The sequence below is a fragment of the Gobius niger genome, assembly GCF_951799975.1.
Source record: "Gobius niger genome assembly, chromosome: 1".
Taxonomy (NCBI): Eukaryota; Metazoa; Chordata; class Actinopteri; order Gobiiformes; family Gobiidae; genus Gobius; species Gobius niger.
The window spans coordinates 48,842,731-48,870,148 of NC_136852.1; the positions used below are offsets into that span (position 1 = coordinate 48,842,731).

The 27,418-nt window shown below is 42.4% G+C and overlaps 1 protein-coding gene across 1 annotated transcript; it reads left to right on the forward strand.

The window, feature by feature from the left end:
- The first annotated feature begins 502 nt into the window (after positions 1-502).
- Positions 503-27,084, forward strand: gcn1 (GCN1 activator of EIF2AK4). The gene is made up of 57 exons (XM_079580408.1): positions 503-541; positions 1,685-1,787; positions 1,868-1,931; positions 2,192-2,323; positions 2,409-2,517; positions 2,655-2,753; positions 2,838-2,972; positions 3,650-3,827; positions 4,822-4,896; positions 5,841-5,969; positions 6,043-6,093; positions 6,177-6,275; positions 6,348-6,521; positions 7,502-7,654; positions 7,753-7,845; positions 7,939-8,014; positions 8,306-8,465; positions 8,548-8,737; positions 8,807-8,931; positions 9,505-9,683; positions 10,048-10,138; positions 10,234-10,347; positions 10,476-10,674; positions 10,760-10,912; positions 11,169-11,350; positions 12,364-12,444; positions 12,534-12,677; positions 12,751-12,875; positions 13,019-13,208; positions 13,395-13,465; positions 13,535-13,700; positions 13,926-14,120; positions 14,194-14,440; positions 14,542-14,663; positions 16,023-16,137; positions 16,257-16,436; positions 17,665-17,885; positions 17,963-18,031; positions 18,117-18,255; positions 18,417-18,613; positions 18,894-19,036; positions 19,465-19,582; positions 19,701-19,916; positions 19,994-20,158; positions 20,824-20,985; positions 21,241-21,333; positions 21,402-21,545; positions 21,651-21,920; positions 22,102-22,215; positions 22,868-23,098; positions 23,253-23,446; positions 23,589-23,703; positions 25,066-25,162; positions 25,658-25,806; positions 25,972-26,082; positions 26,184-26,405; positions 26,512-27,084. Exons 1-57 carry the CDS (start codon positions 524-526, stop codon positions 26,635-26,637), a joined length of 8,013 nt encoding a protein of 2,670 aa, XP_079436534.1. The 5' UTR covers positions 503-523; the 3' UTR covers positions 26,638-27,084.
- The last annotated feature ends 334 nt before the right edge of the window (positions 27,085-27,418 follow it).

Here is a 27,418-nt window from a genome sequence, read left to right on the forward strand (position 1 = left end):
CTTGTGTTTATGACTTTTACGTGCTGTAAATTATTTGTTTTAGCTATATGAGGAGAATGTTATCAGAAAACATGGCGTGTCTGTGTTTTTCCATAAATAAAAGTAGCTATTGTTTCAGTTTATTTGTTCCAAGAAATAAATCATATGAAACACTGTTCATTTTGATGTATTCATTCATTTTGTTGTGACCAAATCTACAAAATAGTTATTTACTGCTTTTAGTAATAAGCATCTATTTAAATAATGAATAAATGGTGACCTCTGGTGGTAACGGTGTGTTATCCATATGGATAACAAACTTATCTAAAATATATTTGCTTTTGTTTGGGTCATACATTTTGGTTGATCCTTAAATTATAAGGTCCGCTTTGAGAAATCAATATGATTTTAGTTTTAATTATAAAAGGCAAATTGTATTATTCACACAGTGTCTGAAAAAAAAGAAAGAAAAAAAAAGAAAAGTTTTGTAGTCCTTGACCCGGAAGTAGCGTCACCAACTTCTTCCTGCATCAAGACCGGCAAGATGGCAGCGGACACGCAGGTTTGTGTGGCTCTTTTCCACTCTCCTTTCTCTCTCGTTATATTTGCAATGAAGTGGAGATACAGTGTGATCCCTGACGACCACAAAGCCCTCGTTGTAACTTTCTGGACTGTTGTTGTTTTGAGTGAAATCCTCGTGAAATATCCGCTGTTTCTGATTAGCCCCCCAGTTGCTAGCTTTGTGCAACGTCGCTTCTGCTTCCAATGGCTCCATCACGAGTGGGCATGTTCTGCCACTCGGCTTTAAATCACTCTTCCCTGTAGATTTTTTCAACCTCTCTGTGCTTTTATACACGGTTCAACAGCAGTTGGGTTATAATCGCTGTTCATATTTTGGAAGTTGTTGTCAAAACTTGCAAGAGAAATAATTTGGTCATTGGGTTGATAGGCTCCTCCCTCTGAATATACAACTTATCCTGTGATAAACACTGTTTTATGATTGATCCATGGTTTGCAATTGTGTGAACAAATAGGAGGCGATTGGGTCGTAAGATTACTCCATATTAATCCATTGTGTCTCTCATAACATTACTTGGCGTCTGCAAATGGTCGAAAACAAGACTAGTATCTCTAGGTGGTGTGGCTTGTATGTTTTGTGCTTCTGGAAACGTCTGTTTAGTCAATTACTGATTTTCATCATGTGAATAATATATTATCTTCAGTTGCACAGCACCACCATAAACACAATAGTGAACTAAATAATAAAAGCCTGCACAGTAAATTTAGTTGCAACAGATTGAAATTTGTGACCCTCCTATGCCAAGTGTGTCCCGTAAATCAGAGGTTCTCAAGCTTTTGGTCTTCGGGGCTCGAATGTTTCAGTAAAGCCCTTTCACATACAGTAATGTAGCAATAGCAATACCATGGGCCTCGAGGTGGTGTTAAAGCCCCAAACATGGTGAATGGTTTCCATTGGAAAAACCCTGAATGTCTCTCAGTGTAATGAGTGTACGCATCACTGTGACAGTAGTGCTAGTCCATAAGTTCAATGAAAAATGTCAAATGAAGCAGGATATATTTACATTTATTTAGACTGAGTAGAGTGTGTAAGTGTAATAGTGTTTGTTTCTGTTAACTTGTAAGCTGGGAAATAGAAATCAAATCTGGCAAACAGTCATAATGTGGACTAATAATGTGACCCCAGGTTACCGATACACTGAAGAAGTTTGCTGTAAAGGTGACCACAGCAAGTATCAACGAGCGCAAAGAGATTTGTGAAGAGCTCAAACAGTGTCTAAAAGGCAAAGGTAAATGTGACGTTTCTCTCAATGTTAATTTTCTTTTAAATAATAAAACGGTGACGTTTATGTTCCTTATCTTTCTGTAGTGTTACCAGAGCCTGCTATCAAAGGACTGTGCAAACTCTTCTGCCTCACACCACATAGATACCGGTATGGGTTTTGAAAAACAAAAACGACTTGATAATGGCCTGTAAATGAACTAACCTCTCCTTGTACATGATGGCTGTATCACTTAAAGTTAGCTAATTTAGACCTGAAGATTTTGCTAGCTTAGTTTCCATGGACATACTTGACAGAGAGTTGCATGCTGAATGTTTCATGAATATTGCCAAATACTGGTACAATATTTTCAATAATATTTTAATGTGATAATTACTAAGCTCTAAAAATGTTGTGCAATGTTTCCCCAGTGATGCTGCCTCCCGCAGAGAGCTCCTGTCTGTCATTGCGCTGTTGGCCGAGAGTCAACCAGAAGTCCTGGTCACTAACCTCCTCCAGTGGCTGCTCAACAGTGGAGTGGTCAACAAAACCTCTGACCCCAGGTACAGGGGCCAAGATCAAGCTCAGAAAGACACTGTGCCATTTATATTAACATCCTTTTTTAAATGATTATTTTCTTCTTTATAGTAAAAGCTCGGGCTCTGCAGCGTTTGTCGGCCTCTCCTGGACCTGCCTCTTAGTCCACAATGTATTTTCTACCCCAGAGAAAAGAGAAGGACCTCTTTGGAAGAAAATGGTTTGTTTAATTTCATTTCAGACGTCACATTTGATCACACACTTAATCCTTCTTCCTCAACACTGTTCCAAGTTATTAGTTACAACCTTCTTGATTTGCTCTGTGTTCTATTCCTTTATGAAACTATTCTGTCGCAGGTGGAGGTCCAGAGCCTTCTCGTGGCTGAAGTCGTTGGTGGAGCTAAATCCACCGCTCAGAAATCAAGCTTTAAGAAACTCTGCCACCTCTGGGAAAAAGTCAGTTTCACAGTTTATGAACAAATAAATTGACTACATGTACAGCTTCTGTTTTTGTTGAATTGGATTTTTTTTTTTTTTTAGTGTCCCGGTCTTGTGGACTCCTACATCTCCACTCTGCTGAGCCTGGATCAGAGTCCCACCACGATGGCGCTGCTCGGAGTCTGCTTAGACTTCTGTACCAGCAAGAAAGACATTGCCACAATAGAGAAGCATAAGGTACGTGGCGATGTACAAAATATTATAGATGCAGGAGGCGCGTCATATTAGGGGGCGTGGCCTCGCCGAGGGGGAAAATAGAATCTTCTGGGAGACACAGTTTTTCACTCTTTTTAGCCATTTTCTGGCAAAATATAAACTTGTTTATCACATAGAAATAAAGTCAAGTCTAAATCAGGTCCTTATGGATGTTTATTCACAGCAGATTGTTCAGCAGAAGCGAAAAACGGCAGTCGTAGCTAACGTTTGCATTAGCACTATGCTAACATTCTCCGTTATTTATGTAATTATGGGCTGTTGAACCACTTTGCTCCTCTCCATGTCTTTGTATCTTTATTTAGTAGAAAATTATGTTCATAATTCATCATTTGTTAAAGTAGTTTTTGAAAAGTTTAGATTTTTCTCAATTGTTTTCCCCTTTAATTGTTTTTAAACATGACCATATATGGGCGATCCCGGAGATGCCGTCTGTATCTATATCCATGTCTCCATTTTTCTCTGTTTGTTTGCAGTTGGGTGTAAGAATCATTCAAATAGACTTAATGCATTATAAATTATTATTATAAAAACAAGAGTTGGAAAGACCGTCTTTTATACCATTATGTTATACGGTTTACTTTAGGATAATTCTTTTGGAGGATTGTTTTTACATGCGTTTGTGTGTTTGTTGTTTCTAGAGCGCAATGTTGGACCTGTACATTAAGTCGGTGCTGATGAGTAAAACTAAACCGCAGCAGCACGTCCTGGAGAAGAGCGGCTCTTTGCTGCGACACGTCTCTCACTCCGAGTTCAAAGAGCTGCTGCTGCCCACAGTCCAGAAGACCTTGCTCCGCAGCCCGGAAAACGCCATGCAGAGTGAGTACTTCAACATCTTTGATTTTTGCTTTGCTATCTCTATTAAAGAAAGTAGACCTTAGTAAGTCAAGGGAAGGGTATGTAGTGTACTTCTCTACAACTGACCCTGGATTTTATGCAGGATCTGGCAAACTAAAGTGAGGGTTTATTGTTCTGCTTTCCGATTGTATAGGCTGCTCAAGAACCAACAAAAATGTTGACAAAAACTAGACAAAAATGGATGTTGTCTCCAAATGTTTTTTGTAATATTGAACACATCAACATGATTCATTTGTGGATGTTTACCTTATACCTGGCCACACTATACCTAATAAACAGAAACCCTTCATATCCTCCCTTTAAAGCAGAACTAAGTAACTCGTACCCCAAGAGGCCATAAGCGCCACTGCAGATGTTGTAGCATGTTGTTTTTTTACTCATTAATTGTCCGTGAGAGTAAATACTACACTGACAGAAAAGACAAAGGGAGAGAGGGATATTGTACATCGAATTGTATAAGGGAGGTTATTTTTTTCACTCAAGCTTGGCTATAAACACTGTTTAAGTGGCGCTAGCCCGCAATTAGCTTTGCCCGTTAGCCTGTTGGCTGCTTCTTCGTGATTCCATTAGTGTGTAATTCCATTAGTGTGTAATCTGACCCAGTGCAGGGAAAGTTGCAAGTGTGGTTTTCTGGCCAGAGACACCTAGGGGAGATGAAATACCTCCCCAATCATATCATTAACACTTGTATTACCCCCAGAGGGACTACGGAAAGGATTTTTTATGGTAAACAAGTTACTTAGTTCTTCTTAAATGGCAGCAATTCCATCATGTTGGCTTCAATAAAAAGGGGCCTCAGTTATGGTTACTAATCTCTGCTTGCTTAACACACCGCTGCAACAAAGCATTAAACCAGGAGCGTTTCCTTCTATATACTGTTGCAATTGAAAAAGGGTGTGCAATGTCTTCGCTAGCATGTACTGAATATAGTTTCAAGCTTTGTTCTTTTTTCCAGCCATCTCCTGCCTGCTGTCCAGTGTAACTCTTGACCTCAGCCAGTACGCCATGGATATCGGAAAGGCCATTGCAAGTAAGACTTAGCTGTGCCCTTTAAAGCTATTCCATATGTTTCTTATTTTACTAAGCTATGTATCGTCTTCTCCTGTATTTTATTGATTGACTGCGGAATTCTTCCGCAGTCAATTGTTGGTTTTCATGTTCTTTATTATTATTCCTCTTCCATCTTTTTCCCGATTTTCTAGAGCTTTCAGCACTTTCATGCTTTGTGCAATTTATGCAAGTTATGCATCAAAACGTTCCGCATGTTGAGGAGAAGGGTGCTATTACTTTTGGGACTTCTGCAATTTACGTTTTTTCCGCAATCGGCCAAAATGTCGGAGATTTTTCCCATTGACTTATAATGGGGCTGCCGCAAATCCATGCTTTTCTGCACTTTTTTCTGCATTTTATGCAATTTCTGCACTTTGTGCATGTTCAGCTTATGCAACTTGTGGGTTTTGAGAAAAAATTGGCCTTCTGCAGTTTTCCAGTTTTTTTATACGGGAGTTTGAAATTTTTGCATTGGTGTGTGTGGGGGAATCCAGCCAATGGGGAGACTCCAGGACGTTCAGCCATTTGTGCAGCTTCTGCCAATCAAGCTCTGAGGCCATTTCAACAGTTTGACCAGTTTATGGAATATAAAAGTTTATGCAATATTAATAATTTATGCAAATTAACCACTATGCATTTTAAACCGTTTATGCAGCTTAAGAGTTTATGCCATTTAGGACTGAATTTTAAAGAGTTTATGCAATTTACATAATTTATGCAAGTTAACCCATTCATGCATTTTACCACTTTATGCAGTTTATACAGTTTATGCAACATGACATTTATGCATTTTACCAGTTTATGCTAATTTGATTGTGCAATTTGAAGAGTTTATGCAATTTCTGCATTCGCTTCCCGCAATTCCGCAGTCAATCGCAATGGCGCAGCCATTGCATTTCTAGTTATTAATATTTCTTATTTTAGGTCAGATGAAGGCGAACAACCCCGGTCTGATGGAGGAGGCTGTGGAGGCGATGCAGAACTTGGCCCAACAGTGCAGCGACGCCAGCGCCGTTCAGGACATCGTTACGCACCTGTTCAAGATCCTTGGAGGTGAAGGGGTTTTCATTAGCGACCCGGTGCTTTCATCAGAATAAGTGTTAATCTGTTTTGTTACTTGTTGCAGGCTCTGAAGGGAAACTCACAGTTGTTGCCCAGAAGATTAGCGTATTGTCAGGTAGTAGCTGAAAACCTACTCCACATATTTGACTCAAAAGAAGTGAGAGTATTGTTGTTTTTAATATTTGTTTATTTTGTTAGGTATTGGCAGTTGCAGCCATCACGCCGTGTCGGGAACCTCCAGCCAGACTCTCAGCTCTGCAGTGGCCGCCATGTTCATCCCATATTTGCAACAAGAAGGTTAGTCTATTCTTTCTCTTTAAAATATTATCACTTTTGAGTTCATTTCCTAATCCTCTCCTCTCCGTCCAGTTCATGAGGGAACCCTGGTCCACGCCGTCTCTGTCCTGTCCCAGTGGAGCAACAGACTCACTGTAGAAGTGCCGGGCTCTCTGCTGGACTGGTTAAAGAAAGCCTTCACCCTAAAGACCTCCACCTCCCCGGTCCGACAGGCCTATCTGCAGACCATGCTCGGGGCCTTCAAAGGTGAGCCACAGCAGGGTTTTTAAAGAGAAGAGAAACAAAGTGACAACTTGATCTGACTTTTCCTCAAATGTATTTGTAAACAACAGAGGTGGGTGGTCTAGCCAAAACAATTACTCAAGTAAAAGTAATGTCACTTTGAAATGATTTTACTCAAGTACAAGTAAAAAAGTACTGTAAAAATGAGTACCGTAAGCAACTGTTTATTTTCAATGACACAACAAATTGTGTGGCAAAACATAAAATTCTGTGGAAATCATGATATTTCCAATGTAAATTCCCAGAAAATGACATGAAAATACAGAAAAACATAATAATTCTAAAGAGCAAGGTGCAGCAGACGATCTACTTTAAAGATCAATGAATGAAGCATTTGCTGCTTAAAGCCACACTGCATAAAATGTCACCCAATAAACAAAGTTGAAATATAGGCATTTATTTTATGATATTTTCAAGATTGAAAAATACGACTGTAACTGTACCAGGAGTGGGTACGTCTTCAGCGCGTCTCCATGGAGACGTGACTAAAGGAAGCCAATTAGGTCAAAGGAGCATGTTCTCTATTGATGGCCACAGTATAGTCCCAAATGTTATGCAGTGTGCCTTTAAATATTTACTCAAAGTGAAAAAGTAACCATTATTTTTACTCAAGACTACAGAGATGCTTCAATATAATTTTAATCAAGTAGAAGTAAAAAGTACTGTATGATAAAACTACTCAAAGAAGTATAATTTCTTCAAAAAGTTATTCAAGTACATGTACTTGTTTAAATGTAACTGAGTACTACCCACCTCTGATAAACACTATATGTATCAAAACCCACAGCATAGGCTTTCATATATTTTTTGTTAAATTAATCCCAATTATATATTCAGCATTGATTGGGAAGACATCCAGCTCATAACTACTTGTTTACCATTGATTTGTTGACAGAGACATGTCCTTTGCGCTGTTATTCATCTTTTCTGTATTGAATCTTTAGGGGACACTCTGGCCCAGGCTGCAGACCTCGTGCCGATGCTTTTGCAAAATGTGGAAAAGGCTGCTGCACAAAGCTCCCAGACGGCTTTGCTCGCAGAGGGAGCAGCCGCCTCAGTTTTGTTGTGTCGTCTGAGCCTGTTGGACTCTCAGTCCGGTAAGAAATACTAAAACCCACTTCATAAGCAGCACTACCGTGCAGCAAGATTAGAACACAAGTTATCGTTTTCATACGAGGAAATGTTTTTTCAACAGAAGCAAAATATGCAAACTTCTGGAAGCTGATCTTGGATGAGAAGAAGCCACTGTTCACTACAGAGAAGTTCCTTTCTCAGGCCAACGATGAAAGTGAGTGAAACTTCAGCAATGAATCTTGAATTATTATTGTTATTTTTTTATTATTTTACAATTCGCTGTAATAAATATTTGTCATTATTTCAGCTCTGTGCACCGTGCTGCAGCTGTGTGAAAGGCTGTTCTTGGACCATGCTCACCGCCTCAACAACAGCAAATCCAAGTTAGTGCCTGTCCCATGTTACTGCTATGATACAGTTGCCCTATATATTGTAAACGATCAACACCAACGGTTTTCAGGTGGTACTTGGGCATTTATAATTTTATGTATGTCTCAATAATGTATTCAAGTTGTTGTTTTTCTGGTTTAGACATAGTTTAATCCCATTTTAAACCCCGTTTAGACCTGGTTTAGTCCTTATTTAATTTTTATCTTAGAGCAGGTCACATTTTTTATAAGGTGTGAAAAGTTTAAGAGCCACTGATCTATGCCCTACTTCTTCCTCTCTGTCAGGATGTATCACTACGCCACAATCACCGTGGTCCTGTCCCGGTCCTGGCGGGTGAGGAAACGGGCGCAGCAAACTGTGAAGAAATTGCTTTCATCTTTGGGAGGCTCCAGTTTGGCCCATGGGCTGCTGGGAGAACTCCGAGCAGTCATCAACAAACACAAGGTACTCACTTACTCTTTTATCAAAGAATAATTCACTAAATGTTACGTTGCTTTGACATAATGAAACTCGTGTCATTCCTCAGGTTTTGCCTCCGGACGTCCTGGCGGCAGAGACCGGGGAGTTGACCGAGTTGGGCCGGACTTACGTTCCTCCTCGCGTTTTACTGGACGCCCTCTGCACCATCTGCTGCTCCGCTGGGCAGTGGGGCGACCCCAACGAGGCCCAGAGCCTCGCCATGGACACGGTCATAGTCAGCCACCACCCCTCTATTGGTAAGCACACACTGAGCCAATTATCTTCGCTGTTTCATTCGGGAAATGTTAAGCTCCTTGTTTTTGTAGTTGAAGCGCGTCATGGTCTGTGGCCCGTGCTTTTGTCCTCCATGAATGTGAAAGCGGAAGAGTTTATTGAGAGAAATCTGGATGGTCTTCTGCCACATCTGCTGGAGGTCAACGCTGACAACCAGGTAGGACCGGCATTTACCATAATGTTTGGACTATTGAGCGCACCTGAATATAAGCCCCGACAACTATATTTAAAAACAAAAAAGAAATTGCACATGTACTGTGTATGTATATGTATATGCACATGTATATATAGGGACCACGTGCCACAACTTTGTTTGGATTTGGAGCTGTTCTTGCGTCTTTCTCACATTGGAGTTCTTTCATTAGAAATAACCGAGTGTTTTTTGACTCTCACTTGTGTTAAAGCACTTGTGTAGTGCTCTATTTATGAGTAAATGTAGCAGGTACATTGTTACTGATAACATGACACAATATTCAGTATGACCATAAAAAATAGTTGAAAAAAGTAGCGGCTTATAGTCCATAAATTACGATAGTTTAATATTTTATTTTATTCAATAATGTATTTTTCTGAGTAGTGGACACATGGTAAAGATCCTGCTTAACAACTCACTTTGAATGAATTAGATAAAGATAGTTAAATACTAACAGGTGCTGCGATGTTTCCAACTTACTCTTCTTTGCTTTAGTTTTGTAAATGACCTGTATATTTCCTCAATTTTGTTTTCCAGGCTGTTAGAAACGCAGTGGGGGCGCTCTCCGCGCTCTCTCCGGAAAAGCTGTTGCCGCGGGTGATTGGTCACGTGATTGAGGGGTTATCTCGACCCGCGCTGCTCCAGGTCACGCGTGACGAGTACGGCACCATGCTCACTCCTGAGGGAGAGCTGTACGACAACAGCATCATACAGAGGTGATTGCATTTCTTTGCGTTTCAATTTGCTGTTCACATTCCTGCCACATAAGGATGTACTGGAGAGTCTGTTGATTCATATTCAGATGGATGTTTTGACCTGATTCATGGATAATATGCCTGAACAAAAGCAACACATTCATGTCTTTCTGTCAACATAAACAAACTAGTAGTAATTTTCTTCTAATGGAGTCTAAATGTAATAATTTAAAAAAGATTAATCTTACAGATTTTTGGACTTGTTCAACAAATAATGATTAGGTCCAACATTTGGAGATTTATTTCATTTTGGCCTTCAGTTGGGAACCCTTTTCAGAATAATGTCTTGCTTGTATCTTTCTAATGACTTTATCTCTTGCTGCAGTGCCAAACAGGAAGTCAAGAACAAGAATATTAAGCGGGAAAACAAGGCCTACTCCTTCAAAGAGCAGATCATTGAAATGGAGATCGAAGAGGTAAAGTTACATCGCGTTTGTGTGGGTTTTACTCCCATAGTTGGCAAAGTAGTGTTTTTGAGTTTTGCAGATTATCTAATGTTATTTTGTTTCAGGAAATCAAGAAAAAGAAAGGCATCAAAGACGAAGTGCAGCTTACGACCAAACAGAAGGAGATGGTTCAGGCTCAGCTCGAAAAGGAGTCTTTAGTTCGCAAAAAACTGCAAGAGGTCTGAGCGCAGTCTGATGATAGTTATAGTAGATTTGCAATAGGTCACGATTAACACTGGTTGTGGACATTTTTGTTACCAGGCAGTTTTGAGTAAAATAAAAACATTTCTTTTTCTCTTCTCCTCAGATGGATATGGAGTTGCAAAGCGCTGTCGGTCTCATGGAGGCGATTCTTAAAGAGGGACCGGCTCAGATCACTCAGGAGCTGCCCAGTGTCCTCCAGGTCCTGCTGCCCCTCTTCAACTCTCCGCTCGCCGCTCCACGCATCCAACAGCTCTTCCGGGACATCGGGGTGTGCCTCGTGCCCAGACATCTGCACAGCCTGGGTACGTAGTATGCACCCCGAGGGGTCAGCCACAGCCTTTAACATTTTATGAGTGCTCTTAAGTAAAATGTTGATGTTCCTCTCAGCGGTGCTCGTTGGTCACGTGACGCTTCGTCTGCTGAAGCCCGAGTGTGATTTGGACGCGGCCTGGTCTCAGGAGGATTTGGACACGGCCACACATCGCACGGTGCTCCTGCTTCACCAGCACACGGTCCAGCAGCGGGAGAGCAAGACCGCTGGTACGGACTGGTATTTAGTTACAAATATTCCCAATAAGCATTTACGTTTAGACAAGAGGTCATGTTGCGACTTTTTAAGCTGCTTTTTATTGGCCACTGTCAGACAACTAATAATGAAATAAAGCTTCAAGGCCCAAGTTTTTCTGTTCACTCTTGCTTTAATTTTGGAGTAGGATATACATACAAAACCACATTTTCCAATACTATGTTTGTGTAAAGTACTATATACAAACGTTTGCGTGTTTCGTGTCCGTAGATGTGGGCCCTCTGTCCGCTCCTGCGTTTTCCTATTGTTTCCCGCTCCTGAATGCGACGCTCAAGGAGTCCTCGGGAAGCACAGAGGAGACCGAGGCCATAATGACCCAAGCTCTGCAGGTCGTCAACCAGCACTGTCAGCTCCGGGCCGACACGGAGGCAGACGAAATGCTTATCGACGAGGTACAGACATGTTTGGATATTTATTTACTTAACTTAAATAGTCAATTTTAGGGGTTTCTGCGGGGTATTAAAAAGCGTGAAATTGTACATATTTGCGCCAAAGTTTGCCCTTTAAATTAACTTTTGAATATAGAAATGCTATGTGCCGGATCTTCCACCTGGGGCAAGGACAGCACTGCTCCAAACGCAACGTCGGACACGCGTCATCTTGCATGTGGTACAGCTTTTGCGCTATGTGCAAAAAAAGAGCAGTGCTGCATCTTTATTTTAATTACGAGCGAGGTTTAGCGTGTTGACCGGTTGAACACGAGTGCTAACCGGTGCTGTACAGTTTCCAAAACTCACGCACCATCAGCTTTATCGTCCGCTTTACAAACATCCACAACTGAACTGTTGTTCCTTACCTGAAAGTAGCTGGTCAAGCCCTTTGTAACAATGAAGAAGACAGGGAAACATGTGGTCCATCTGCCGCAGACCGCAAAGAGTCCTGCTTCTACATGGGATAATCCAAGCAAAATTCCAAAAACACCACGGAGCGACGTGACCGTGGCTCGGGTAATGCCAAAAAATATATATTTATAGCAAATGATACGCGGGCCATTTGAGTAGGCCTGTTATAGGCTTTTATAAGCTCTATCGGTCAAACTAAAACCTTGAGTGTCCCGAGAGAAACAGCCGGTCTGCACCCAAACAAAAGCGCATGTTCACCCCCACTCCTCTCCCTCAGGCCCTTCCCTTGTAGAGTCTGGTTGGAGGAAAAAAAGTTTGTTCTACATAACATCGCCATTGGCCATTGGAGTCTGTCCTGCCCACTTACAGCCCACTGAGGAGTGCTCCTACTAAGCGCAAAAAGTTACACTTTAAAAAGACAAGATCGGGCCCTAAATGTGTAAAATATAGTATTTGGTCATTAAAATAGCATTAACAAGCATTAAATGGAACTTTCCACCATGTGAATAAACCTTGATTTTGATTTGTAATTGATTTGGGACTCTAAATGTTCTGTGTCACAGAATGGGCCAGAGCTGCTTCCGCGTGTCAACATGCTGGTGCTCTTGACCAGGATCATTTCTACATCAACGCCAAGACTCCAGGTAAGTCCAGACAACAAGGCTCTCAAAGAGTAATTTCTGACATAGAGGAGAAAAACACAAACTCATTGATTCCTGTTGTTTTGTTGTAGGTGTTGGCGTCACAGTGCCTGACCGCCCTGTGCGTGAGTGCGGGAGGAGGAGACGGCTGCACTGTGGCCGAGCAGCTGGAGATCGACGTCCTGCTCAATGCCCTGCTCTCCCCCTGTTTCTCTGTGCGGGACGCTGCGCTCCGGGTCAGTGAGGAGTGAGGAGTTGATTTTTAACACTAACATTTTGACTAACGTGACTGCTTTTGTCCGGTCATAGGGCTTGTTGGAGATGGAGTTTGCCCTCTCCACCGACAGCGCAGAGCCCAGTGGCATGAGTTTGCTGCGCAGACTTTGGGTTGCCAGGTTTGACGTGGAGGAGGAGGGAAGAGGCCTGTCAGAAAAGTAAGCTGTGAAAGCTTTCCGCTAATGTTTGAGTTGGTTTATCTTTTGAACGGATTAGAATAGAACATGTTTTACTGTTTTTTTTACATCACACATGTTACGTTTGGTGTTGATATTTTTTTTCCTTTTTCCTTGTTTTCCAGGCTGTGGGAGTCTCTGGGTTTGGAGCTGGTGCCTGATATCTGCTCATTGCTGATCGGAGACGTCACTCACCACGAGGAGGTCGTTCGCTCGTCCGCCGCTGAAGCTCTGTCCTCCGCCGTATCGCAGTACACAGACCAGTCTGCCACCGTGCTCAGCCAACTCACCGAGATCTACCAACAAAAACTATACGTAAGGCACATCTTGTACATTTTGTCTGGAACAAAAACCTTTCAAATTCAATTACAATGTTTTTTCTGTACTACTATACTGTTAAGGGCCAAGAATGAATACTACTTGATTGTTAAAAGTTGAATTGACTACATTTAATCTATAAAGGGGAAAAAGACTTGATGTATCCTGCTTTAATTTGTCCAGAGACCACCTCCTGTTCTTGATGGCCTTGGAAGAGTCATCTCTGAATCTCCCCCTGATCAGTGGGAGGCGAGGTATGATCCGAGAAGTGGATCTCTTTAGGTCTTAAGCTCCATTTCACTCACACTAACATGTGATTTTAGGTGCGGCATCGCTCTGGCCCTGAACAAACTGTCCCAGTACTTGGACGAGTCTCAGATCACTCCACTGTTCCTCTTCTTTGTCCCTGACGCTCTGAACGACCGACACGCCGATGTGCGCCGCTGCATGCTGGACGCCGCCCTCTCGGCCCTCAACACGCACGGCAAGGTCAGAAAGCTTCTATTAGTTGGATTATATTGGTTCTAATAATAGCTGATATTTAGATAATACCTACACATGTTCTCTATATTGTAAATGTGTATATCTTCCAAACAGCGATATATCATATACAATATTGCCCACCACTACTTGTGCCTAAACTCATATGTACATTAGAATAAAACGATCCCCCTTTACAGTAATCATAATACAATATACTCTCCTTTTGAACAGGACAATGTGAGCTCCCTACTGCCTGTGTTTGAGGAGTTTCTGAAAAACGCACCTCAGGACGCCAGCTATGACTCAGTGCGTCAGAGCGTGGTGATCCTCATGGGATCTTTGGCCAAACATTTGGACAAGAACGACCCCAAAGTCAAACCCATCATGGCCAAACTCATCACAGCGCTGTCCACCCCTTCACAGCAGGTAAACGGACACCAGTGCTAATGTTGTTTGCACATCTTACAAGTTCTTTGTCTATAAACGTATCTATTTTCAGGTCCAAGAGTCTGTAGCCAGCTGTCTGCCTCCGCTCGTCCCCGCTATTAAAGAGGACGCAGCTGGGATCGTGAGGAACCTGCTCCAGCTTCTGTTGGAGAGCGATAAATACGCCGAGAGGAAGGGGGCGGCCTACGGTCTGGCTGGACTTGTCAAAGGTCTCGGGATCCTGGCCTTAAAGCAACAGGAAATCATGACCACGCTGACCGACGCCATCCAGGACAAGAAGAACTTCAGACGCAGAGAGGGTACGTGACATTGTGCTTGGATGAGCTGTGTAACTCTGAGAATTATATTGGATAAGCTAAAGCAGTGTAAGTCAAGTGTATGTGTGTCATCCTTTTTGCAGGGGCTCTGTTTGCCTTTGAGATGCTGTGTAACATGTTGGGCAAGTTATTTGAACCGTACGTCGTCCATGTGCTGCCTCACCTCCTGCTCTGCTTCGGAGATGGAAACCAGTACGTCAGAGAGGTAACCTAATCTCCTAATGTTCAGTTTAAGGCTGCAACGACGCGTCGACGTCGACGATTACGTAAATACGTCGACGCCGTTTTTGTGCGTCGACGCGTCACTTGTTTACATTTCACTTCCAGCGTGGCTGCGCGTAATGCAGACGCTGCGAGCGAGGGGGAAAAAGCACGCCAAAAGTCGTCAAAAGTGTGGGGGTATTTTCAGAAACGGCCTAATAATGTTGTTGTTTGCACACTGTGTCGAGCGGAAATGGCATCACAGCAGCACAACTAACCTGGCTAACGCCAGACTGCTGTGTGCGCTCCAATCATTTCGAACGGCAGTATCACTTGTGATTTTAGTCTGGCGTTAGCCAGGCTACAGCACAACGGCTATGAACGAACATGTGATACGAAAACACCCGCGGCTGCAAGGGCCCCGCATCTCAGTCAAACTACGGTGTTGTTTCACTGATTAATCAACGCGTTGTTACGGGGACAGGCTCTGACAGCGCGCACGCACTCTCCGCCTACTTTGCCGCATATAAAACCAAAACGGAGCAGTCTGCTGAAGTGAATGAGCAGGAGAGACCGACCGCCTTCCCCGTCTCTCCCAACACGCGAGTAGGCTACTTCTCCGCTCGTGTCCCGCTCGGCTGTCCGTCTCCCGGTTCTCGTTTCGCCTCATGCGCGGCTCCTCCGCGGCTGCATCATGTCACCCGTGTCCCGGGCGCAGCTCTCATGTTTTCTCTGCGCGGACTCGGGGCATCGGCTAAACACTCATTTAAACTCTCTACTTGTGTCTGGTGGAGAATCAGGACAGTAGTTTGATGAATATACAAGAGTAAAGCCGTGTCTGTGGCCTTTTTGTCTCAAAGAGGAGTTGAATCCACACGAGCACAGTAACTTACAGTAACTCTGGTTCTCTGAATGTGCACAGTCTATAACAAGTTGGGCAACTCACAGGCTAATTCTCAGTGGTCAGACAGAAATAACCGTCAGGTGTAGGTTTCAGTTAGTTTTAAATCAGCGGTTCCCAAAGTGTGGGTCAGGGCCAGAAGTGAGAGAATGGGCCCATTTGCCTTTTTCCATTTTAAAAAGTGGGGAAAATAGACTAGTAGTAAATAAATAAATAAAAGCCATGCCATTTGGAAACAACAATGTTTTTTTCTTCATTTTAAATGAAAAAATAATCGGTAATATGAAAAATAATCGATGGATTAATCGAAAAAATAATCGATAGATTAATTGATTAATCGAAAAAATAATCGATAGATTAATCGATAGAAAAATAATCGTTAGTTGCAGCCTTAGTTCAGTTCTTATATTTTTAAGTGTAATTTACAGTATAGACTAATTTGAATGTGGTGTTTTCCATTAGGCCGCAGATGACTGTGCCAAAGCCGTGATGAGGAACCTCAGTGCTCATGGGGTGAAGCTGGTGCTGCCGTCTCTGCTCGTTGCTCTTGAGGAGGAGTCGTGGAGAACCAAAGCAGGTGTGGAGAAAGTACAGATATTACTTAACTGCTGCAGTTCAGGGAAAAAGTCACACCAGTGTATTCACAAGTCTATAAAAGGTTTCTAATAATTTGTAATTTTCGGATGTTCTTCTCAGGCTCTGTGGAGTTACTGGGGGCCATGGCGTTCTGTGCCCCTAAGCAGCTGTCCTCCTGTCTGCCGAGTATCGTGCCTAAACTGACTGAGGTGCTGACCGACTCCCATGTGAAGGTCCAAAAGGCGGGACAACAGGCGCTGAGGCAGATCGGCTCCGTCATCCGCAACCCTGAAATCCTGGGTAAGCACTTCTTACTCATGAAGTGAAATATAGAGACGAATTAAGATGTATAATGTAGGTATGGAAAAAGCATGTGTTGCTTCACGGAAATCCAGCACTTCTCTGTAACTGGCAGATTTTTGAGTTTTATATTGCAGTCTTCTTGTGGGTTTCCCCGGGAGATTAAAAAGCATTGAAAGTCATTCAATTAATTATGCCAAAATTAAGGCTTTAACCTCTTAACCCCCTCCAGAACCAAGCACATTTTGTCCAGTTTGGCTTTACCCAAATCAAAAAGCTTCTTGAAAAAAGTGTCAAAATAGCAACAAAAATGAGACAAAAACAAGGATGAAAATGCAACAAAAATATGCCGAAAAAGTGACAAAAATGTGTGATGAAAAAGCAACAAAAAAACAAAAGCCACAAAACAGCAATAGAAAAGTGACAAAAAAGCGATGAAAATGTGGCAATTTTTTTTTACCAATGCAACAAAAAAAACAATGGAAAAAATGTCAAATTAACAATGCGAGGAAAAAGATCCGATTACATCGGTTTTGTAAGTCAAATGAGGCTTTGCACTGGCCTATAGGCTGTGACTTTTTAGATTTGGGTAAAGCTGAACTGGGGAAAACGCACTTGGTTAAGGCGGGGATTAAAAGGATAAAAGTAATTAAAAAGCATTAAATGAGATTGGCATTAAATCTCAATTAAAACATATTTCTTGGAGACAGAACCCACAACAGTGACATTGCTCAATTATTTTACTGTGTACATTTGTCAAAAACACAAAAACTATGGTTTTAAATGTTTTGCTCAAAAGTTTCCTGTGACCAATTTAGTTACCTTTCCCTGACATTCAGAGTACCACTGGAGGACAGCTACGTGACCAAAATAAATCCGGGATGGAATCACATGGCGTCTATCTAAACATTTTAGAATCTGCTTTATGGAAACTCAGACCTTTAATCTGTTGCAGTTGAATATAGGATCAGAGGCTCCACAATTCTGATCAGTGACCCATTTCAGTGACACATCAGTGATTGCTGAAATGCCAGAGACAGGAGAAATAAACAAAAACACCTCAGCCTCTTGAGGTTAGGTTATTGCAGTAGTCAAAACCTCGATCGCAATTTGATATCTATAAACCTGCAGTCCTAATTTAGGCATTAACATGGTATTAAAAAGCATCACATTTGACTTGCTGTTGCCTGTCAAAACCTTGTTCTAACTCTCCCATCCTCTCCTTCAGCTATCACCCCCATCCTCCTGGACGCTCTCACTGACCCGTCCATACAGACCCAGACCTGTCTGCAGACGCTGCTCGACACAAAGTTTGTGCACTTCATCGACGCGCCCTCCCTGGCTCTGATCATGCCCATCGTCCAGAGGGCCTTCCAGGACCGATCCACCGACACGCGCAAGATGGCCGCCCAGATCATCGGCAACATGTACTCGCTCACTGACCAGAAGGTAGGCAAGGACCGCACAGAAGATAAAACAGAGTACAGTTCTTTCAGCGTTTAAGCCTTTGATTTATGTTTTTGTAGGACCTGTCGCCTTATCTTCCAAGTGTCATCCCTGGACTCAAAGCTTCTCTGTTGGACCCTGTGCCCGAGGTATAGTGTGTTTTACATACTGACATGTTCAAATATTATTGCTGTGACACTAAACTGACTATATTTGTTTGATCATCTGTTTCAGGTGCGCACAGTGTCGGCTAAAGCCCTGGGCGCGATGGTGAAGGGGATGGGAGAGTCCTGCTTTGACGACCTGCTGCCGTGGCTCATGGAGACTCTGGCCTCTGAACAGAGCTCTGTGGACCGCTCTGGGGCCGCTCAAGGTCAGTTTCAGTAATATAAAGGGGGGAAATTGTTTACTCCAGATTTGATGTAAGAACTTAGGCAGGAAATTTAGATGAAGAATTTTAAGATTTTTGCACACATCCATAGTTTCCTGTTTCAATTATTTTTTCTCTTTTTACTGAATGAATTTGATGTTCAGGTCTGGCGGAGGTGATGGCCGGCCTGGGAGTGGAGAAGCTCGATAAACTGATGCCCGACGTGGTGCAAACGGCCAGTAAAGTGGACATCGCGTCCCACGTCAGAGATGGATACATCATGATGTTTATCTACCTCCCTCTTACCTTCGGAGAAAAGTTCACCCCTTACGTTGGACCGATCATCCCCTGTATCCTCAAGGTTAGTGAAATTCTAGACTATCTATTGCCACAGACAATCTGGCTTATAAACACACTATTTCTCGGCCCTGGAATAAAAATGAATTATAAATGTTTCCTCTTTTAAAATCAATAACTCACTAGACTATTGGCATGAACTATTTATCTTGGCAACATGTCTAACCAAGCTGATTAAAACTGTTTTTGCTACATTACTTTTATCTATGACAGTAGTCGTGCTGCATTGATGACCTTCACTTGACCAGTTGATGCTGATTTGTAGTTCCCTGTTTGTCCACTAGGCTCTGGCGGATGAGAACGAGTACGTGAGGGACACAGCACTCCGAGCGGGACAGAGGATCATAAGCATGTACGCAGAGACCGCCATCGCTCTGCTGCTGCCTGAGCTGGAGCAGGGCCTGTTCGATGACCTCTGGAGAATCAGGTAAGATTTTTTTATGTTGCTTTGGGCAAAAGTAAACTGGAATCCACATAATTGCCACAGGTTTATTGGTTCATTGGTGTAAAGCGCTTTGGACCATTTACCATTTTTTTTTTCATTGATGTCTTTTTTTCCGAGTTTTTGCAGACATATTTGGGTCTTGAAAAAATTGAAAAGGAGTAGGTAGAAGTCAAACTTATATGTCCTACCCCAAATGATTCATTTTCCTTCAGGCTCACTGTTGTTTAGATGGAGGTAGATAGTAGTTGTCCTCCATGAACAGTGTGAAAAGAAAAATGGAGTAGGTACGGCTCCCTTTTAAATGCCCCTAGCAAACAAAAGCATGCTGCATTGTGTGTAAAAGTTAAACATTTTACTTTTATTTTAATTTGCGTTGACAAAGGAGCTCATTCGTGTCATGTCTCTTGCAGGTTCAGCTCTGTGCAGCTTCTCGGTGATCTGTTGTTCCACATTTCTGGAGTCACTGGGAAAATGACCACGGAGACGGCCTCCGAGGACGACAACTTTGGTACCGCAGCGTCCAACAAAGTAAGTTCAAGCGGCGAATGTTTGAGTTATAGTGATTCACACATTTTGTTTATCGTTTTAAATATTAGCACACATCTCCTCAGAATTTTACAGTTTTTCTTCCCCCTCCTCTTTCCAGGCCATCATCGGTGCTCTGGGGGCGGAGAGGCGTAACCGGGTGCTCTCCGGTCTCTACATGGGACGTTCCGACACTCAGCTGGTGGTGCGACAGGCTTCACTCCACGTTTGGAAAATCGTGGTCTCCAACACTCCCAGGACCCTGCGAGAAATCCTCCCCACCCTCTTCACTCTTCTGCTGGGCTTCCTGGCTTCCACCTGCCCTGACAAGAGAACGGTAAACCTTTTATTTATCAAGTACAAGAGCAAGTTATGAAGTAGATTGGTCAATGTTTGTGTCTGGCGTTATTTCAGATTGCTGCCCGAACACTTGGAGACCTCGTGAGGAAACTTGGAGAGAAGATTCTTCCGGAGATCATTCCCATTTTGGAAGCAGGACTGCGCTCGGACAAAAGCGACGAGAGGCAGGGCGTGTGCATCGGCCTCAGCGAGATCATGAAGTCCACCAGCCGAGACGCGGTCAGTCACAATCATTTACAAAACTGTACAGATCTATTTGCCAAGGTGGATAAAAGAGCAGATTTGTGGTGAAAGAGGACATGCATCAAGTGAGGGAAGAGCATTTGAACATTTAATCTGCACTTGTTAAGTACAGTCTTGTAATGGCACGTTTCGATATGCGATAATCGATATATTGCACAAAAATAACCTAAAAGCAAAGTAATATATTTGTGTGACAATATTTGGTGTTTTAAATTGTAGCGCTGCCCTCTACTGTTCTGACTGAACTCTTGATCATTATTGGCTTCTATTGACAGTGAAAGCAGGAGAGCACTGCCAACTCACGCATGACATCATCATAAGTATTGATATCGGAATAAAAGTATCGGTATCGCATCGTCCTGCAAAATATTGTGATATGTTGCAAGATCGATATATTGTCACACCCCTAGTGGTAATGACATATGCACTTAAAATAGCACATTTCCAGTGTTGTATTAAATAAGATTTGGAAGGTATTTGTAATATCTAATTTCTAGCCAAAGAAACCCATAAATTAAAATGTCTTTTTATTCAGATTAAGTGCAGAAAATCTAATAGCAACAGCAATAGACTCTATGCTCCATAATTTGACATTACAATAACATCAAAACAATGAGGCCTCTGTTTACGGTCTGTTGCAGGTGCTGGTGTTCTCGGAGTCCTTGGTCCCGACAGTGAGGAAGGCCCTGTGTGATCCGCTGGAGGAGGTCAGAGAGGCCGCTGCCAAAACCTTTGAACAGCTGCACGCAACTATCGGACACCAGGCTCTGGACGACATCCTGCCCATGCTGCTCAAACAACTGGTAATTAAGTTTCACTGGTTTACAATAAAAAGAGGGTGCGTTACACTAACCTATGTAGGATTTCCATCAGGAATGTATTGTATGCGTATGTTTTATCTTTGTTCATAATTTGTCCTAAATAGTTTGGTATTAAATATTAATGGTATTAAATTAATATCTCTAGCGTATCCCCAATAAGCTGTATGCCACTGTAGCCATCATTTTGAGTATGTTTTAAGAGTGATTGGTGCCAAAGCTTGTGATTTGTTTTTTCAGGATGATGAGGAGACTGCGGACTTTGCCCTGGATGGACTGAAGCAGGTGATGGCGGTGAAAAGCCGCTCAGTGTTGCCTTATCTGGTTCCAAAAGTAAGTAGAGCTGTTTCAAAAAAATCTAAGCTGCTGTTGTATTATACTAAATGTACTGTTCATTTCAGCTGACTGCTCCTCCTGTAAACACTCGAGTCCTGGCCTTCCTGTCGGCTGTGGCCGGAGACGCTCTGACGCGCCACTTAGGGGTCATCCTGCCTGCACTGCTCTCCTCGCTCAAAGAAAAACTGGGGACAGAGGAAGAGGCTCAGGTAAAAACCACAACTTTATTACTTTATTCCTTATTTATTACAACAAATATGCTATGCTACAGCCTGCTGTAATGCTGTGAACTATCCCTCGTCTCCTGGCTGCAGGAGCTGGTCAGTGCCCAGACGGTGATCCTGTCTGTGGAGGATGAGGTGGGGCAGAGGATCATCATTGAGGACCTGCTGGAGGCGACTCGTGGGCCGGACCCTGGACTCAGACAGGCGGCGGTCACCATCCTGAACGCGTACTTCGCCCGCACCCGCCTGGACTACAGCGCCCACGTCCGGACGCTCCTCTCAGGCCTCATACGGCTCCTCAACGACACTAATACAGAGGTGCTGGTTCAGAGCTGGGACACCATCAACTCTATCACCAAGGTACACTTTTATGTAGTTCAGTTGTTAGAGTAGTTGTTTTCATTGTTCAAACTTGACTTCAGTAAAATACAGATTAATTACTTGTGTCATATGCTGTTGGAGGCGTTTATTATGTATTAATTTATGACACATTGATCGACAAAAGCATTAACCTTGTACGGTTTTGCTGTGTCTTCTATAGAAACTGGACGCGAGCAGCCAGTTGTCTCTGATCGACGACCTGCACAGAGATATCAGGTCAGCAGCTGCAGACGTGAAGGGACCACACCTGCCTGGCTTCTGTCTGCCCAAGAAGGTAAAGAACTACAGGAACAACCACATTTCTGTAACAGAAGGGGCACATTATTACTGCTAGGAAGATGTCATAATACAGTGCTTTCATGATACAAAGACGGCAATAGGATTAGTTTTGTAATGTATATTGTGAATTTGTGTTAAAGAAGAATTGCTATTCAGTATTAAGTATCAGAACTTTCTAAAAAGGTATAAATGTCATTTTTTATCTGACATTCTTCACTGAGACAATGATATAAAATGAAAGCCCTTTTGTAAATATTGGTTTTGTGCCTAGTGTTTTATAGACTAAGTTCAGACTTGTACAGTCCTGCCCTCTCGTGTCCAGGCAGAAATTTTGACTTCAAAGCTGTGGGGCACTGCAGCCTCATGAATATGCATGATGAAATGCAAGTATAGTGTTGCAAGTATATTGACATTTGGGACTTTGACACACAACTAGTATCACAAAAACTTTAAAAGTGGATAGGTTTGGATGGTGCAAATTGATTTCAAATAGAAAGCGATTTATCAGACAAAGGAACGTTATTATTTTAATGTCCAAAACTTGCAAAAATGCTCAAAACAATAACAAACAATGGTGTGGTAGTAAGGCTGTGTTGATTTCATGGACGGAATATTGATGGTGTTCTGTTGCTCTCTCTGCGCCGCAGGGGGTGACCTGTATCCTGCCCGTGCTGAGGGAGGGCGTCCTGACCGGCAGCCCCGAGCAGAAAGAGGAGGCGGCCAAAGCCCTGGGAGGGGTGATCAAACTGACCTCCCCTGAGGCCCTGCGCCCCTCTGTGGTCAACATCACCGGACCCCTCATCAGGATTCTGGGAGACCGATTCGCCTGGACTGTCAAGACCGCCCTGTTGGAGACTCTCACACTGCTACTGGCAAAGGTCTGATACAACAGGCTTTTTATGTTTTATTTACTTTGTTCTGTTTGTTCTTAACACAGGTGTGTCACATGTTGACCATTGCAGGGAAAGGACAGTCCCGTGAAGTGCTGCTAAAGTTCAGTCATTACAGGCCCATTTCTAACTGTGTTTTCAGGTGGGTATAGCGCTGAAGCCGTTCCTGCCTCAGCTTCAGACCACGTTCCTCAAGGCTCTGCAGGACACAAGCCGCGCGGTCAGGCTCCGAGCGGCCGAGGCCCTGGGGCAGCTGGTCTCCATCCACGCCAAAGTCGACCCCCTGTTCACCGAGCAGCTCACAGCCATCCGCAACGCCGAGGACGCAGGAGTCAGGTACAAACTAAAGACACTAAACAACTAAACACCGATATTATATTAACTACTTTTTTATATTAATTTAGGCTTACTTCATGTCCACACGCTCATAATCAAGCTAAATTAAATGAATTAACTTGTACCCGTGTTGTTTTCTTAGGGAGACCATGCTTCAAGCCTTGAGGTTTGTCATCCAAGGGGCTGGTTCCAAAGTGGACCCTGTGATCCGCAAGAACATCAGCACCACATTACTGGGCATGCTGGGACACGACGAGGTATGACACGAGTCACCTGTGCCTCCGAGCGCCGGGTCTATACTGGGAACTACTTCAGATTCCAAAAGTAGACTTGGCAGTGCGAAGTATAGCTCCTGATACAACTTATAGTCTATGAAGCAATTCAAAATAGACTCCAAACAACATTAAAAATTACAACACAGGGTGGGGGTGAGTTGCATCAGTGGGTCCTGATAAAAGGACGATCAGGTGCTCTTCGAGGACAAAACCTACCAAGTAAAATGTAATGTACGAGGCACTCTGATACAGTTAAAAGTCCTTTATTGAACAGATGATAGAAAAAATTAGCTGAGTGAAAATGATTCTACTCCTGCACTGAATATATTGAAATCCTGCCAATGACTTTGACGATAATTACTAGGGCTGGGACAAAATTTTGTGCTGCAATACTTTTTGCTGCAATACCAAGTATCAATAATAAAGTATCGCAATACTTTCAATTCTTGTGTTTGGAGACGTTTTCATCCTGCACTCCTTTGTTTTCCAGTAACAGCGCTTTGCTACATTTTGTGTTCATGCTCTTTTCAGTCTTAACATTGCATTACATATCGGATCGGCCCCTGAGTATTGTGATACGTATCGCATCGTATCAAAAATGTCTGCATGCTTTTAAAAACAGACGATCTCTGCTGCTTCACAAAGGCTGCGTGTGGTGTTTTCGTTGTGCGCGAGTGAGTTCTCTCCACTAAAATAAAGTTTCCCTGAATCTGATTCTTTCTGCCCTGCCAATATCCCACAAGTGCAGAGACAAACATGGCGGAGGTGCTGCAACATATAACTCCGCCCCTTTCCCCTTGGTCTCCATGGAGATGGCTGTCAATCACAGCAGAGCTCAAGGGGATGAGAAGTTTTACTTTTGAGAGCACACAAGAAATATTTAAAACAGAAATAATAATCATTTTAAATGGGCCTAATTGTATTTAACCTAAATATAAATGAGCAAGACAGAGCAGTTGCCTTCATTATGAAAGATCAGGAGACCTTTTAACTTTAGTTTAGTTCCAAAAAAATTCTATTAAAATCGTAATCGTCCATTTTTTGGCCATATCACTCAGCCCTAGTAAATACTGACGTTGGTAGAATCTGCATCTTTAATTTATTTTTGATGTGTTTCTTATTTCTAATTCATCAGGTACTTTTACTATGAAATAAGGTTTTTTTTAAATATTATTTGTCTCATTTAAAATGTCACAAGAGGAGCTTGCACTTGTGATTTGATGATAAAGATGAGTTGTTTCTTGAAGTAGCTTCCTGTGTGGTGAGCAGAAAGCTGAAGTCTAGTTTGACAGAGGATGTGGTTTTATGTAAATGTATTGTCTGATGGTGACGCTTGTGTTATAGGATGCCACTCGAATGGCCTCTGCCGGCTGTGTGGGCGAACTCTGTGCCTTCCTCCCCGACGACGAGCTCAAGGCAGTCCTAACTCAGCACGTACTCGGTCAGTTTTTAAATCAGCAGCAGCTCTTTCATAGAAATGACAAGTGGATTATGAATGGTGTCTATAATTAGTTTGATCATTTGACGTTGTCATAGCAACTCAGCCTCTATTAAAGCCATTGTCTTATAACAGGGTGTCTACATGCATATTGAATGCTTTTTCAATGCAATTTTAATCCCCAAATACTATATATTAATACCACAATGTAAAACTTGGTGCATATTTAATTTTTTGAGATTTGCAAACATTCTATCAAACATGAGAAAGAGAACTGGAAAAAAACGGGTTAACAAAATGTGGTAAATTTAAAAACCCTGTATAATATATCCTTAGTTTATAGTTCTGTAATATAGTTTGCAAAAATAAGACCGCACGGTATGAGAGAAATTACAATATTTTTATTTACTGTCTTGAATATTGCGACCTTTTAATTTCAGCACAGTCTCTCAATACATTTTTATTAATGTTTGTATTTTTGTATTTGTCCTTTTTCAGCTGACGTGTCCGGTGTGGACTGGATGGTGCGGCATGGCCGAAGCATGGCTCTGGCTATAGCCGTCAAATCTGCTCCAGAGAAACTGTGTGCAAAAGAGTACAGCGACACTGTGACAGAGACTATTCTGGCCAATGCTACAGCGGACAGGGTGAGTGAACATAAAGGCTGTTCAAGTAATCGACTGAACAAACACACAACTATTCCAGCCAATGGTAAAATTATAAATCTAGTAGCTGTCAAACAAACTGTAGGATCTATACTGTTTTCAATCCCAGTCAACAAAGTCCTGTTTTTGGCTCTTCTGTTTCTGCAGATCCCGATAGCAGCCAGTGGGATCCGGGGGCTGGGCTTCCTGATCAGGCATCAGCTCCGAACAGAGGGCGGCAGCAGCATCTCCCAGAGAATCATCACACAATTTGTCAAAGTAACGGCACAGGAAACAACTCACTTCCTCTTTGTTCATTTCTATTGAATTTTCCTCCAGAATCCGATAACTTCACGATATTATCCCTTCTGTTCCTTCAGTCTCTCCAGAACCAGTCCAGTGACATCCGGCTGGTGGCAGAGCGTGTGCTGTGGTGGGTGTTCAAAGACCCGGCCACACCCGCGATGGAGGCGGGACTCATGAAACCTCTGCTCAAGACTCTTCTGGACAACACAAAGGACAAAAACACCACAGTCAGAGCCCAAAGCGAACACACCATCACCAACCTGCTACAGCTTCGACAGGGAGATGAAACTATGCAGGTAACAGCAGTCAAGTTAAAATTATAGCTGGGTAATTGAAAAAAAAAAAAAACATACCAAGCGCTTTAAATTTTGTCTTCTTTTCTCCCTTTTACTTCACCATCAGGCTATTGTTGCGATCCTGGACACCGCGAGTAACGATCTGCTGTCAGAGTGCCATCGCCGGTCTTTGAAGAAAATCTCCAGCCTCCCAGACTCCAATGAAGAGATCGATGACACCATTTTAACGTGATGGAGTTGGACTATGCTCAAAAGTTTAACCAGCTGACAAATCTTCACTGTACGAGGAAACCCAAACATCTCACTTCAAAAGCCTATTATGGACAAATCTGAGTTGTCTCTGAGGATTTTGCCATTTTTTTTTCCAATTTACCTTCTTTTTGTGTCACTTTAAACCATTATTTTAACGGCCTTTATAGTCAATTTAATATGAATGGTTTTATTTGTTTTACCCCCATCAAAACCAAGAGGCCAATCATTTGGATTTTGACTGTTTTGTCATTTATTTTACCAAATAATTTTGTGAATTGTGACCTGTCAATTATACATCACCAGCTCAGTTCTGTGCTATACCGCTGATTGAGTTTATTAGGAATGTGGTGAGATCTGTTTGGGCTACTGCAACCTCTATAAGAATATGTTCTTATCAGTGAAACGGTTGTAAAATAAAAAGGTGATTTTCAAGTAATGTTTGAGATATGGTCTGGATTTTTATGTTTTAACCCTACAGAATGAAATGTTGAAGAACCATATGTAATGAACTTGTGCTTTTGCAAGACTTTATTTACAGTTTATTTTGATAAATATGGTGAGATTAATGACAAGTTCATTTGGCTGTTTCTTATGTAGTTCTGTAGAATAGTGATGTATTTGAAAATGTTATTGTGAAATCAAATATGTACATTTCAACCACAAACTGTAATAGACAAAATTACAAACATGTAACGCCTGAGCAACCCATAAAAATATAGTTGAACCACCACAGTCTGCGCAGAAATCTGTGGGAAACATAA